The sequence below is a fragment of the Durio zibethinus genome, chromosome 7, assembly GCF_047325235.1.
Source record: "Durio zibethinus cultivar Kanyao isolate XHJ-2024 chromosome 7, ASM4732523v1, whole genome shotgun sequence".
Classification (NCBI taxonomy): Eukaryota; Viridiplantae; Streptophyta; class Magnoliopsida; order Malvales; family Malvaceae; genus Durio; species Durio zibethinus.
Window position 1 is genome coordinate 17,086,892 of NC_143168.1, and position 16,327 is coordinate 17,103,218.

Consider the following 16,327-nt stretch of genomic DNA (forward strand, 5'->3'; position numbering starts at 1 on the left):
TAGATTTTTAGAAGTTTAGTTTTCTGATTCCTTATTTATTAGTTGCTATATTAGAAGAGGAAATAAATTAATTAGAGAGGTTTATGCCAAGTAATTTACATGTTGTCTCAAAAGTTGGATATATAGAAATTAATTGTCACAAAACCAGCTATGATCAGAAAGAGTTTGAAAACAAAGTCCTAATAGTGCCGATAACCTTTTGATCTGTTAATATAATGTTGAACTCTTAATTTTATTAATTATGATTCAATCTCAATTTGAATTATGTAAACAAAACCAAATAGTCGCAATAATGAAGAAAGCAAATTTTCATGAAACAGGTAGACGTAATTAGTTACGAATCAAAACTAAAGACTAAGAGGCATTTATAATAGGTTAGATTAATAATAAACAACAGCTTGTCGGGATTTTAATTGAAGTTTTACTTCTTGTTTAAATCAAGAAAGCTAGAAACAAACAAAGAGATTAGTGTAAATAATTACATTGAACTTACCAAAGCACCAAAGATGCAAATCAAGCTGTAGCATACGAAAAGAAAATTAGGGTTGATAGTAATACCTTCACAAGTCAGAAGATCGCTTGTTAGAAACAAAATTCCTCAATCTCTCCTTTGTTTCTTTCGAGAGAAATATGTTATTAACCCATCCATATATAGGAAAAATAGAATATAAGGCCTTTTTATTATTATTGTTTTTCCAAGGGAATATATACAAGGTTATTGGTATTTTTGCAGCCAAGAATTCTTTCCTAATTGGGAATGGAATTTAAATTTTAAATTACACTTGAGATTCTCCTTTTCATATTAGGATTATGACTATAATTTTTTTAAAATTTATGATTATAATTAATGCAATTATATTAGCTTGCGAAATTATTATATAGATTGATTTTATCTAGGTGCTCTTTGAAAAGGGTTTTCGTGCGTGTTTGATTTGGTTCTGCAATTGTGTAACGGGTGTGGTGTTGAGTTTTGAATTAGGAAATTTAATCACATAAATCTATGGTAAATCCAACGGTTAAGAATTGTTTAATTAATGTGTCTTAAGAAAACCCAATCCGAGAAAGGCTCGACTTTGATCAGAGTCCATTCTTGTGTGGACTAAATCCAACTTGGAATACGAAGCTTAGAGAGTCCAAGTAACTAGGAAGTTATGACCCGAAAGATAATTGCTAGAGAAATTCCAGCACTATGGGCAGTTACGTGACTGAGCCAGAAGATATATATACATTACCAAGTTGTGACCCTTCAGTTAGATAGTATCATTTTTCCTTCAATTCAAATTAGATGGTGATTGATAAGTACTTGTAATTCTACTTTCATGATTCTTCATTTGTCTACTTCATTCCAATTCATCAAGGCGCAATTTCTTTATAAAAGTGATAGTGAAGATGCCTTTTGATCATCGCTTATTGAATTGTTCTACTGAAGTATGAGACCGCATCATTCATGGCACTGTAAACTACAAACATGTAGTCTTTTACTTGTGATAAGGTCAATCGGCTTAAGACTCCCCTGTTTCAATATTACCAAAATTTCTTCTTCAAGTTGAACGGATTTGCCAATATGTTATGTATATCATCAAATCTTTCATCCTTCTTATATTTCAACGACATTATATGTCAGATTGGCATATTCTTTTGCTGGTATTTTCACATTTCAATTCTAGATTTGACCAAGTTTGAGTTATTGTTTCCTCGTGGTCTGATAATTTACAGTAGTTTATTGCTTTCTTAACATTGGAAAATTGACTGTTGGATTTGATGTTCTTAATTCCTTATCAAAATGGGAACTAGTTTCGTCAATAACCATGTTGTTTGTGGATAGAGCGTTGAACTTTAAGTTCCTGTGATCAGAGTTTAAATCTTGATAATCTTAAATAAAAAAAATGGGAGTTAATTTCTTTATTTGACATTATGGAGCGCCAGAGTGGCTCGAGTATTATTTTAGTTTCACTCCACATTCTTAATCTTTGAAATTAGTGAATCAATTTATTCTTCAGCATGATTTTTACTTTTCTATTATTATTTCTACATAATTCATCTCAATATGTTAGAGGATGCCAAACATAAAGCCAAACACTTTGAATTTTTGTGGTATGGTTATTTCCAGTGGTTGAAAATTGAAACTGAATATTGCAAGCTAATATTTTTTTGCTTATGAAATCAATTAAAAGTTAAAACTGGTTACATAAAAAACTCCCTCCATTTCAACTTGACTTTCTTTAATCTCTATAGACAGAATGTTTATTACAAAATGAAGAAGAAAAAGATGGATTATTAATATTCCATAGCGCTTTTACTTTTTGCTATTTGTCTCTTATTTTAGCATAACAATTTGCATTCCTTAATCCTTGTTTCCCTCTCTGATGCCAATTGATTTATGACTGAATCCAGAGGCAGAAATATATGTGAATATCTCTGTTCATAGTTTTTGAATCTTGATCTTACTAATACTAAACTTTTTTGTCAGCATTTAATTGTAAAACTGCTCATAACAAAATTACCAGATTGTGGTTTTTGATTAAGAAAAAAGCTGTTACAAGTTACAACTATATATTGGAATTTTTTTTTTTAGTTATGTACTAATACTAGATTTTGAATAGGTGTCTATGTACAAATATGAAGAACAACTGGGATCAAACCTGGCACCTTGTTTTGTAAGGAGTCCCCCTCCTCACAGAGGGACTTAGTGACAAAGATTGTTCTCCTCTGGTTGAGAAATCAATAAGAGAATTAACAATCGGACCTCCAAGCGCCTATCTTATGTTGGCAAGCTTCAAATCATCCAATCACTTCTCTTTGGTATGCAAAACGTTTAGTGTAGTTAATTCATTCTTCCCCAAAAATTGATAAAAAAAAAAGGTGTCTTAACTCTGTCCTGCTCTCTTTTTGAAGGGGAAGGAAAATTTTGCTCTAGGGGCTTGCATTATTAGTTGGGATTTCATTTGTCACAGAAAGTATGAGGGGGTCTTGGCTTGAAAAATCTTAAGGAGTAGAATCAAGCATGTAGCCTGAAGAATTTCTGGATTCTCCTTACAAAATCTGGTTCCTTAATGGGTTGCATGGGTTTCTACTCATTTGCTTAGCGGGAGTTGGAGAAAGCTTTCATAACTCAAAAGTTATGGCAAGGACTGTCGTAGGCCTCACGTACACTAAATTTCTGACTGGATTAGCATGGCTAAACTTTAGGAATAAACAAGCCAAAGTCAACTGGCAGAGGCTTGTTTGGCTTCCTACTCATGATCCTAGGCACTCCCTCATGGCTTGGATGGCTATTGTAAATAGATTTCCAATCACTTTCGGACTACAAAACTAGGGGATCTCTAAAACTAATAGGACCTGTTTCTTGTGCAATGCAGATATGGAGGGAAGGAATCATCTCTTTTTCTCTTGTGCCTTGTCCAAAGGATTTATGGCAAATGATTCTTTATAAATCTGTTCTTCCATGAAATGAAGATATATTTCGTTAATTCTCTTTGCTTGTTGTAGTTGTTTCCTTAGTACTGTTGTCTAAAAGAATTTATAATTTGATAGCACTGCTTCATACGAGTGGAAAATGTTGATTTCTTATAATCAAAATTAAATAATAAATAGATGTATTGTAGATTTTTTGTTAAATAATTTATCTTAATATAAATTCAGGTAATTTTCAAATTTAAACAATTTCGAATTTAGTTTGGATTGTTGATTTTATTTAAATTAAATTGAGTCAAATTTGAATGGATTGAGTGAGTTATATAAATTCGTATTAGTTTTGATAACTTTACTTGAGAGTGATGCAAGATTGAATTAGTTCATCTAAATTTCATTATCCATTCATCTTCAGGCAATATTGATATTAAATCTCATTCATCAACTTCATGTCATGGTTACTATTTAGCACTCAATATTTGAATAAGCATACTAATTACATAGCAATAATTAATCAACACGTAGTACTGAATAACTAAAAAATAATTGAATTAAGTTTGATAATATATTATAAAGATTAAGATTACTATATATATAATCACTCCAAGAAAATGGTGTTTTAGCGGTAGATTTGTAGTGGCCATTCACTTACAAACGTCGCTAGCTTCCGTGTTTTTATAAAACTTAAGGTGCTTATTATCAAAATGTCACTAAATATTTAAATAACGACGTTGTTACTTATAAACATCACCCAAGACTTGATATTAGCGGCGTTTCTTGACTAAAACGCCTTGAGTAATCCTATCTTAAAAAATTTAGTGAATACTAAAGGCGTGTTTTTGGCAGACAATGCCTTCAATAATTACCTAAAAAAAATGTATGAGATTATTAAAGGTGTTTTCTACAAGAAACGCTTTTAATAATTGGACCAAAAAATTTCACAAGCTTATTGAAGTCATTTTTGTTCAAAAATGCCTTCAATAAATATTATATCAAAATATTTGGATCGTACGAATGTTAACCATAAAGTTGTAAGTTCGATCCCTTTCTTTAGCTTTTTTTGGGTTTTTGCAAAGATTATTTATAATTGATTATTGTAGGTATTTTCTTGGGAAAAATGCCTTCACCAATTGCTTTAAAAAATTTTGCACAGAATATTGAAAGTGTTTTTGTCCACATAGATATAATAAATGAGTACATATATTGTCCACATAGATATAATAAATGAGTACATATAGGTATGTATTTTTTTGTGTTGAAAGGGTGTACATGGGATGTGTTTGTTTGGGTTGAGAATACTCCATAAAACTAAAGGAGATTGAGAGGATCTATGGGTATTAGTTATAAGTGTTTGACTTGATTTGATATTTATTTGTAATTTTCTAAAATTAATGGATCTTGTTTCTCATTCGTAGAAGTAGGTCAGTTGGACCGAACCACGTTAAAATGTTGTCTCTTGTGTGTTTGATTCATTGTTTGATTATACATCCCCTGACATGAATTAGATTGGGGTTTTTTGGCCTAACAGGTGGTATCGGAGCTGAAGGTTCGAGACATGAGAAAAGATGAAGGTTCGAGACATGGGAAGAGGCAAGTCCAAAGGAGTTCAATTCAAAAGAAGAGTTCTAGTTCAAGTTTTAAGGATTGAGGATCGATTTGCATGAAGCGCAAAGGCACATAAGAGAAAATGATTGTGAGACTTCCATTATAGGTGAAACCAAGCATGTTTAGCATAAAGACAGATGATTTGATGAAATTTAAGTCAAGATGGAGATTGTTTAGAATAGTGACAAATTCTATAAGAGATTTGTTTGGGATTGGCCAAATATTACTTGATGGACAATAAAACTTGAGAATTCTAAGAGGAAAGAGATTCTTAATAGGTAAGTTTGTATGTGAAGTCTTTGTAGGGTTAGGTATGAGAAAAATATGTAAAAAAATTGTAGGGTTTTGTGGGATAGACACTCTATAGGAGTACTGGGGATTTACATCTTATGACTGTGTATGTTTGAATGTTTGGGAGTAGCCTAGAGGAGATTGAGAGAGTGCACATAAGTATGATGAATTGATATATATGGATATGTGTTTGTTTGTGTTGAAAGGATACACATAGGATGCATTTGTTTGGGTTGAGAATACTCTATAGGACTAGAGAAGATTGAAAGGATCTATGAGAATTAGTGATGAGTGTTTGATTTGATTTGATATTTGTTTGTAATTTTCTATAACTAATGGATTTTGTTTCTTATCCGTGAACGTAAGTTAGTTGGACTAAACCATGTTAAATTGTTATCTCTTGCACGTTTGATTTATTGTTTGATTATACTTCCGCTGACATGAATTGGATTGGAGGTTTTGGCCTAACAAATATAACTATAATTAATATTACAATTATGCAAGGAAGATGAAAAACTTGTGGTTTTCCCAATCACGATTTGAGCTAAAATAGATTGCTTTGTTTCGCAAAAGAGGGAAGCAGTTGTCACAGGTGTCACAGAGCTGTGACCGAGAGAGCCTGGTGAATGGTTGTTTGCCTAAGTGAATTTCCCTATCGCATGAAAAACAGAGCTTGGTAGAGTCAGCTCTGCAATATAAAAGATCTTTGGATTGGCTACAATCATCAAAGAATCTCCTCTGTTTTTCGTTATTTTTCTAATCAGTCTTATGGTTGATGGGTTGGTTTATTTATTTATTTTTGGGGTTTGGTTTTTGTTTTTCTTGGGTATGGGAAGAATTTGTTAAGAAGTATGGAGAATAACATGGCATTGAAATAGAGCTTAGTTATATTTTGCTTATGTTGTTTATCCTATGGTTTCATATGTTGAGGAACAGATTCTTCCAGTTCTTGCTTCTGTAAGCCCTATTATCGCTGCATATATTAGGTCGAAGGGTATGACCATCTAGTATCTGGTAGGTTGTTGCTCCAAGCTAGGTTTCATAGATACAAGTTGTTCTAATTATAATGTTTGGAGCCTTGGTTGTTTCACTTTATCTTGACATTGATCCTCATTCCTTGATCTTATTTTAGTTTAAAACCAGAGTTTTAATTATATTAACAAAAGTTGTAGTACAGTATCATGCAATACTGGTTGAAACTGGAGATGCAATTGTTGTTCGTGCTGCAGCTGGTGGGATTGGATCTTTAATATGGCAGTGGGAAAATGCCTTTGATGCCACTGTCATCGAACTTTCTCACCCAAAGAGAAGGCAGATTTAGCAAAGGAAATGGATGTCATCATGTCATAATTTGTACGGAGAGGATTTTATTGCCTGTCTAAATGAGATAACATCAGGCCAAGGGTTTATAATCATTATTTTTATAAACCAAGGAATCAATTTTATTTTTTTAAACCATGTCGTCGTTAAAAGCTGAAGCTCAATTCGTGAATAATGATTTGTGCAAAAAATTTGATTCCAATAGTAGTGTTCAATTAAATTTTTATTTTGATTTCATTGTATTTGATGTGAATGGTAAAATAGTTATTCAATTCGATTTTTTATTTATAAAATAAAAATAAAAATTATCAGAGAATTGTATTTTTATTATTATTTTTAAAGTTTTAATAAAACAAAAAAGATTTTATTTATAAAATAATGTCAATACCTTTAAAATAATTTAGAAAATAAAATATTTAAAATTTAAACAATGGAGAACTGAATTAATTTGAATCATTAATCTTTGGTTTGTATCAATTTGATAATTTTTTTTTTAAAAAAAGTTTTTTTACATTTTATTAACAAATTAATAAATTAAAAGTGCCAACAATGATGTCATTTGTTGATAAAATATTAAAATTTTAATTTTAATGATCATGGTTCAATCATTGATAATTTCAAGTCTAAAAAATAATAGATTTAAAGTTAATTATTAAAAATCAACAAACTATAATTTTATTAAACTAAATAACAAATTAAAGACCAAAAAGAAAAAAAAAAGACTACATAATTTTTTTCTCAAAAGAAATTAAATCTTAAGAGTTATCTGCCATTGGCAACATACACCAATAATGAGATGATTTTCGACGACTGACAATGGGACAAGGCAAATATGTTGTAACACTTTGATCTTCCAAGTCATAGACATAAATATTTTTATCTTCACACTGAGTATAGTAAATGGAGTTTCTCTTTATATCAAATTCGTCAGTTATTGAATAACATAAGCCGTAACATTGATCTGCGAGGAAAATTACATTATTTCCAATGCTTTTCACGTCAACCCATTCCCTTTCACAAAAATCAAACCTAAAAACTTCAAAATATGAAGCCCATTCATACAATCTTAGAGAGTAAATCTTGCAAACAAGTAGCATCTCTCCAGAAAATTCAACCAAATATTCTTTGCGTTGAATGGTAAAGTTAAACAGCTTCGATTCTGTTTTGACACTTAATTTTGTAAATCGAAGACTTGATCCTTCAAACTCAACTGTAAGCAAACAATATTCTGAAGAAATGCAATAAGTCTTTCCTCCAAATGTTGTCACACTGATCACAACATTATCTTCCAACTTTTGTTTTGAAAATTCACAAGCACCGGGAAAACAAAATATAAACTCATCCTCTACATAATTAAAGAAAAGGATGTGGCAATTTGGATCACTTGGAGGTGCCGTGAGAATGCACGTATCAAATTTCATATTGAAAGGAGGAAGTTGAATTGTCTCCATCGAAATGAGATTCAAAATAGAACAATAAGATGAGACAAGATCTAGTAACACTAACCATCCAAAGGAAGAGCAACATATTTGTTTGTTATGCATCTCAGGAATGATTTTAGTGTAATACCGATGTTGTGATATGTTGAAGAAGGTTTGCCTTTGAACAAACTCTCCATGAGATATAACAAGCCAAGGGTAAGGTTGAGATATGCAGGGAAGAAGAGAATATGACGGTCGTTCATCCTCGACCTTAACTGTTGCTTCCATGTTCACAAAACCCAAACTATTTTCCTGCATGAAAATATAATGTACTTGAGCCCAAAAATTTTAAAGAATCCTAAAAAAAAAATGAAGTGTCCAAATATAAGAGAACCGCTAAATCCTAAATCCTTAGCGCAAAATATATACATATATAAATCCTCAGCACATAACCGAAAATATTACACATATACATATATATTAACAAAGAAACAACTTGATTTCTTGGCCCTAAAAAAACCTGCCTTGAGTTTAAGTGTTCAAAAGCAATCAAAACTTGATTTTTTTTTTCCTTCTGAACAAAACTAAAAGCAAAAGTGCATGGTCAAATTTCAATAGCTAGCTTAAAACTTAAATAGTTAGGTTCAGTAGAGTACTTAGCTAGATTTTTAGAAGTTTAGTTTTCTGATTCTTTATTTATTAGTTGCTATATTAGAAGAGGAAATAAATTAATTAGAGAGGTTTATGCCAAGTAATTTACTTGTCGTCCCAAAAGATGGATATACAGAAATTAATTGTCACAAAACCAGCTATGATCAGAAAGAGTTAGAAAACAAAGTCCGAATAGTGCCAACAATCCTTTGCTATGTTAATATAATGTTGAACTCTTAATTTTATTAATTGGGATTCAATCTCAATTTGAAATATGAAAACAAAACCAAATAGTGGCAATAATGAAGAAAGCAAATTTTCATGAAACAGGTAGAGGTAATTAGTTAAGAATCAAAACTAAAGACTAAGAGGCATATATAATAAATTAGATTAATAATTAACAACAGCTTGTCAGGATTTTAATGGAAGTTTTACTTCATGTTTAATTAAAGGAAGCTGGAAACAAACAAAGAGATTGTAGTAAATAATTACATTGAACTTACCAAAGCTGCAAATCAAGCTGTAGCATGCGAAAAGAAAATTAGGGTTGATAGTAATACCTTTACAAGTCAGAAGATTGCTTGTTAGAAACAATATTCCTCAATCTCTCCTTTGTTTCATTCGAGAGAAATATTTTATTAACCTATCGATATATAGGAAAAATAGAATATAAGGCCTTTTTATTATTATTGTTTTTCCAAGGGAATATATACAAGGTTATTGGTATTTTTGCTGCCAAGAATTCTTTCCTAATTGGGAATGGAATTTAAAATTTTAATTACACTTGGAATATGTATTATTATAGCTGTAAGCCAAGATTCTCCTTTTCATATTAGGATTATGACTATAATTTTTTTAAAATTTATGATTATAATTAATGCAATTATTTTAGCTTGTGAAATTATTATATAGATTGATTTATTTGGTTGCTCTTCGAAAACGGTTTTCGTGCGTGTTTGATTTGGCGGTGCAATTATGTGAACAGGTGTGGTGTCGAGTTTTGGACTAAGAAATTTAATCACAAAAATCTATGGTAAATCCAACGGTTAAGAATTGTTTAATTAATGTGTCTTAAGAAAACCCAATCCGAGAAAGGCTTGACTTCGATCAGAGTCCATTCTTGTGTGGACTAAATCCAACTTGGAATACGAAGCTTAGAGAGTCCAAGTAACTAGGAAGTTATGATTCCAAAGATTATTGCTAGAGAAATTCCAGCACTATGGGCAGTTACGTGATTGAGCCAGAATATATATATATATATATATATATACATTACCAAGTTGTTACCCTTCAATTAGACAGTCTTCTTTTCCCTTCAATTCAAATTAGATGGTGATTAATAAGTACTTGTAATTCTACTTTCATGATTCTTCATTTGCCCACTTATTTCCCTTCATCAAGGCGCAATTTCTTTATAAAGTGATAGTGAAGATGCCTTCTGATCATTGTATATTGAATTGTTCTACTGAAGTATGAGACCGCATCATGCATGGCGCTGTAAACTACAGACATGTAGTCTTTTACGTGTAAGGTCAATCGGCTTAAGACTCCCCTGTTTCAATATTACCAAAATTTCTTCTGCAAGTTCAATGGATGTTATGTATATTATTAACTCTTTCATCCTTCTTATATTTCAACCACATTATACGTCAGATTGGCGTATTCTTTTGCTGGTATTTTCACAGTTCAATTCTAGATTTGACCAAGTTTGAGTTACTGTTTCCTCATGGATCGATAATTTATTGTAGTTTATTGCTTTCTTAACATTGGAAAATTGATTTGTTCGATTTGATGTTCTTAATTCCTTATCAAAATGGGAACTAGTTTTGCCAATAACCATTTTATTTGTGGATAGAGCATTGAACTTTAAGTTCCCGTTATCAGGGTTTAAATCTTGATAATCTTAAATAAAAAAATGGGAGCTAATTTCTTTATCTGACATTATGGAGGGCCAGAGTGGCTAGAGTATTATTTTAGTTTCATGCCACACTCTTAATCTTTGAAATAAGTGAATCAATTTATTCTTCTACATGATTTTTGCTTTTCTATTATTATTTCTACACAATCCATTTCAATATGGTAGAGGATGCCAAACATAAAGCCAAACACTTTGAGTTTTGTGGTATGGTTATTTCCAGTGGTTGAAAATTGAAACTGAATATTGCAAGCCAATATTTTTTTGCTTACGAAATCAATTAAAAGTTAAAACTGGTTACATAAAAAACTTCATCCATTTCAACTTGACTTTCTTTAATTTCTATAGACAGAATTTTTATTACAAAAATGAAGAAGAAAAAGATCGATTATTCATATTCCATAGCGCTTTTACTTTTTGCTATTTGTCTCTTATTTTTAGCATAACAATTTGCATTCCTTTATCCTTGTTTCCCTCTCTGTTGCCAATTGATTTATGACTGAATCCAGAAGCAGAAATATATGTGAATATCTATGTTCATAGTTTTTGAATCTTGCTTTTGCTTATACTAAACTGTGTTGTCAGCATTTATTTGTAAAACGGCTCATAACAAAATTAACAGATTGTGGTTTTTGAATAAGAAAAAACTGTTACAAGTTACAACTATATATTGGAATTTTTTTTTAGTCATGGATAAATACTAGATTTTGTGTAGGTGCCTATGTACAAATATGAAGCACAACTGGGATCAAACTTGGCACCTTGCCTGTAAGGAGTCCCCCTCCTCACAAAGGACTTAGTGACAAAGATTGTTCTCCTTTGGTTGAGAAAATCAATAAGAGAATTAACAATTGGACCTCCAAGCACCTAACTTATGCTGGCTAGCTTCAAATTATCCAATCACTTCTCTTTGGTATGCAAAACCTCTACTGTAGTTAATTCATTCTTCCCAAAAATTGATAAAAAAAAAAAAAGGTGTCTCAACTCTGTCCTGCTTTCTTTTGAAAGGGGAAGGAAAATTTTGCTCTAGGGGCTTGCATTATTAGTTGGGATTTCATTTGTCACAGAAAGTATGAGGGGGTCTTGGCTTGAAAAATCTTAAGGAGTGGAATCAAGCATGTAGCCTGAAGAATTTCTAGATTCTCCTTACAAACTTTGGTTCCTTATGGGTTGCATGGGTTTCTACTTATGTGCTTAGGGTGAGTTGGAGAAAGCTTTTAAAGCTCAGAAGTTATGGCAAGGACCGTCTTAGGCCTCAGCATCACTAAATTTCAGACTGGATCAGCGTGGCTAAACTTTAGGAATAAACAAGCCAAAGTCAACGGGCAGAGGCTTGTTTGGCTTCCTACTCATGATCCTAGGCACTTCCTCATGGCTTGGATGGCTATTGTCAATAGGTTCCCAATCACTTTCGGACTACCAAACTAGGGGATCTCTAAAACTAATAGGACCCGTTTCTTGTGCAATGCAGATATGGAGGGAAGGAATCATCTCTTTTTCTCTTGTGCCTTGTCCAAAGGATTTATGGCAGATGATTCTTTATAAATCTGTTCTTCCATGAAATGAGGATATATTTTGTTAATTCTCTTTACTTCTTGTAGTGTTTTCCTTAGTATCGTTGTCTAAAAGAATTTTTAATTTGATAGCACTGCTTCATAAAAGTGGAAAATGCTCATTTCTATAATCAAAGTTAAATAATAAATGGATGTATTGTAGATTTTTTATTAAATAATTTATCTTAATACGAATTCTGGTAATTTTCAAATTTCAATAATTTCGAATTTAGTTCGGATTATGGATTTTTTTAAAATTGAATTGAGCCAAATTTGAATAGATTGAGTGAGTTTTATAAGTTGTATCAGTTTTGACAATTCTACTTGAGAGTGATACAAGATTGAATTAGTTCATCTAAATTTCATTATCCATTTATGTTCAGGCCATATTGATAATAAATCTCATTCATCAACTTCATGTAATGGTTATTATTTAGCACTCAATATTTGAAGAAGCATATTAATTACATAACAATAATTAATCAACACGTAGTATCGAATAACTAAAAAATAATTGAATTAAGTTTGATGATATATTATAAGGATTAAGATGACTATATATGTAATGTACAAGATAATTTATTTAAACCTTTGAAAGTTGGACACAACAATTAGATATGGAGGTGAAACACTATTCCATAAATATAAACCAAGAGCTATGTTGAATTAATTTAATATTATAGGAATTCAATCCAACAGCAACTTTCTGTTACATAAGAATTCTTGAGGTGCTGGAATTTGCACAATTAAAGACTTTAGTGCCGTCGTTGGTGTCTTTCGAAAATTTAACAACGTTGGAAGTTTCAAGATGTCATGGATTCATCAATTTAATAGCATGCTCAACATGCAGCTAAGAGCCTGATGCTGCTAGAAGGAATGAGCATAACTGATTGCAAGATGGTAGAGGAAATCATAGCATGAGAGGTGAAGAAATAAAAGGTGGAATTTTTTTCACCAAACTGAAATATTTGCGGCTAAGTTGTCTACCAAGTCGAGCAAGCTTTTGCTTAAGGGATCAAATCTTTGAATTCCCGGCCTTGAGAAAGGTAATTGTGAGAGAGTGCCCAAAAATGAAAATTTTCTGTGAAGGAGTTTTAAGCGCACCAAAGTTGCAACAAGTGCAATTGACAGAAGATGAAGATGAAGTAAGAGTGCGGTGGGAAGGCGACCTTAAAACTACTGTAAGAGGTTCGAAGATATGGTATGTGTCAATTTAAAAGATTTTCTTACGTTTTTCTAGTTTTTATTTCTTTAATTTTTCAGCCACGTTTGCTTTTCCCCATCTTGCCAAAAGTACTCTTGCAGTGATCTATAAACATTAAGCTATAAACATAAAGGAGTATAATCTGAAGCTATAAATATAAAGCTTTTAGTATCGTCTTTTTAATAATGTAAATGATTGTAAAATGTTATTTGATGCCTCTCCAGACATAACCAATTGATCAATTCTTGGTTTTACCTTTCCATGTTGTTGTTTCTTACAATCACAGAATATCCAAAATTCTGAAGTGACTGAGGTGACCCTTCAGTGGGACAAGCTAGAATAAGGCAATATGTTTTGGTGATTGTGAGACAATCTCATTTTCCTTTCAATTCAATTCCGTTGGAAAGTAAATACCTGTTCTTCTCTCATAATTCTTCATTTGTCCACTTTATTTCCCTTCATCAAGTCGTAATTTCTCTAAAAAGTGACGTGGGAGATGCCTTCTGATTGTTGAATGTTGAAGTGTTCTACTGAAGTTCGAGATTGCCACTTTCTTTTGAACCCAAAAGGTTATTCCTCTTTCTACAAATGCGCTATTTGAACTGTTGCATTTTATATTGTAACTTTAATTCTCAGCTTGAATTTGAGGTGCATCATGCATGGCACTGCAAATTATAAACATTTATTCTTTTACTTGCAAGGTCAATCAGCTTAAGACTGCCCTGTTTCAATATTACCAAAATTTGTTCTTCAAGGTTGATGGATTTTCCAATATGTTATGGATATCATTAAGTCTCTCATCCTTCGTCCATTTCGATAACATTATGCGATAGAATAGTATATTCTTTTGCTGGTATTTTCTCTTTTAAGTTCTTGACTTTGAACAATTCTGAGTTATTGGTTTCTCATGGTCAGATAATTTATTGTAGTTTGTTACTTTCTTATCATTGGAAATTTGATTTGCTTGGATTTGATGTTCTTAATTCCTTATCAAATGGAAGCTAGTTAAAGTTTGCTTCACTCCACACTCTTAATCTTTGACATAAGTAAATCAATTTATTCTTCAGCATAATTTTTACATATTATTATTATTATTATTATTATTATTACTTCTACGTAATCCGTTTGAAGAGAGGATGCCAAACATAAAGCAGGACACTTTGAGTTTATGTGGTATGGTTATTCCCACCAGTTAAAAATTGAAATTTGAAAGTGAATATTGCAAGCTCATATTCTTATGAAATCAATTAAAATTAATATTAAAATTAATACCAGATTTTGGATGGGTGTCTATGTACATAAGAATTATAATTCTTTTTACTATAAATTCTAAATTTAGGATTTTTAACGTTAAAATTTTTCACAAATTTTCCAATATTAAAAAAGCAATTTACAAAAAGAGCACTTAGAGTCCTTATGTTGGAACCGTCAAGGCAGGTCACTCCGGGACATTAGATAAAGCCTTGGACCACCAATCAATATTATCTTCACTAATTAATGTTTTCACCAATTAATGTTATCACCACACGTTTTTATTTTTTATTTTTAATTCCAATAGCAGAGAAGAAGAAAAATAAATGTCTTCGATGGGCACCATCAGGAGTTCTCTAGATTTCGTCTTTGTTTATAATAAATTATAATGTAAACGCTAAAGAAATAGGCGATGAATCTAAATTTCTCTAGTTATAATATAACTGAATTTCTCTAGTTAGCTAAATTTCTCTCGTTGGACACCATCAGTAGTGTCATAACGTCTAGATCCGGGGATCTATCGCTAGACATTGACTTTAAGGAATCGTCACCAATCTTTTTTATCTAGGTGCGATTGACCACCTAAGGAATCTGTCCTTTTAGGGAACACTTAAGTTTAAGGGTACCTAAAAGAATAGGTTCAGGTCTACTAACCAGAACAGGGTTTGGGAGTTTGGTTACGTGTGAGAAAGGTTATAGCACCCTCACAACGGCCATCAAAAGATGGTACCAGCTTAAATTTGTGTTATCCAATGAGCCTTAAAATTTTACCAAGTAATTAATTATTGAAAATTATTCTCAATTGACTCTAATACTTTTAGCAGAAAATTGAGAGAATTCTTTCACCTCAAGAGTATGCAAGAAAAACTACTATTTCACTTGCAGAGGCTCCATCGTCAGATTATTTAACATTAAAAAATAAAAAGGAAGAAAAGAATGATGATTGTTTTTGTGCAGAGAAAATTGATACTTTCAACTTTTTCTCAAAATTTTTTGAAACTTTAATTTCGAGAAAAATTGATATTTTCAACTTTTCCTCAAAAACTTTTTTTTGAAAATTTATTTTTAAAGAAAATTGATACTTTCAATTTTTTCCCAAAAATATTTTTTTTGAAACCTTAATTTCGAGGAAAATTGATACTTTCAATTTTTTCTCAAAAACTTTTTTTTGAAACTTTAAATTCGAGGAAAATTGATACTTTCGACTTTTCCTCAAAAACTTTTTTTTTAAAAATTTATTTTTAAGGAAAATTGATACTTTCAACTTTTCCCCAAAAATATTTTTTGAAAACCTTAATTTCAAGGAAAATTGATACTTTTCCTCAAAAAATCGTTTTAAAAATTTATTTTTAAGGAAAATTGATACTTTCAGCTTTTCCCCAAAAATATTTTTTGGAATCTTTAATTTCGAGGAAAATTGATACTTTCAACTTTTCCTCAAAATCTTTTTTTGGAAAGCTTATTTTCAAGAAAAATTGATACTCTCAACTTTTCCTTAAAAATATTTTTTTTGGAAATTTTATTTTATATTTTTTTATTCCTTTTTTATTTATTCATGCAAAAAATGAACAAGCACATAAATAATTTTAAAAAATAGAAAAAAAAAAAGTTTTGGTTTCCTGCCAGGTGGGGACCTCCCTTTTCGCCTTGCAGAGTTTCTTAATCAAAGCCATGGGCTACCCCTCCGGAACCTTCTTTGCTGCAG

At 31.2% G+C, this 16,327-nt stretch overlaps 1 protein-coding gene across 1 annotated transcript; it reads right to left on the reverse strand.

The window, feature by feature from the left end:
* Positions 1–7,382: 7,382 nt before the first annotated feature.
* Positions 7,383–8,336, reverse strand: LOC111286873 (F-box protein At4g00893-like). Its single transcript, XM_089763398.1, has one exon. It carries the CDS (start codon positions 8,334–8,336, stop codon positions 7,383–7,385), a length of 954 nt encoding a protein of 317 aa, XP_089619524.1.
* Between the last annotated feature and the right edge of the window lie 7,991 nt (positions 8,337–16,327).

Coding starts and splice junctions, on each gene's coding strand:
- LOC111286873 (XM_089763398.1), bottom strand. CDS start 8,336: ATGGAAGCAACAGTTAAGGTCGAGGATGAACGACCGTCATATTCTCTT.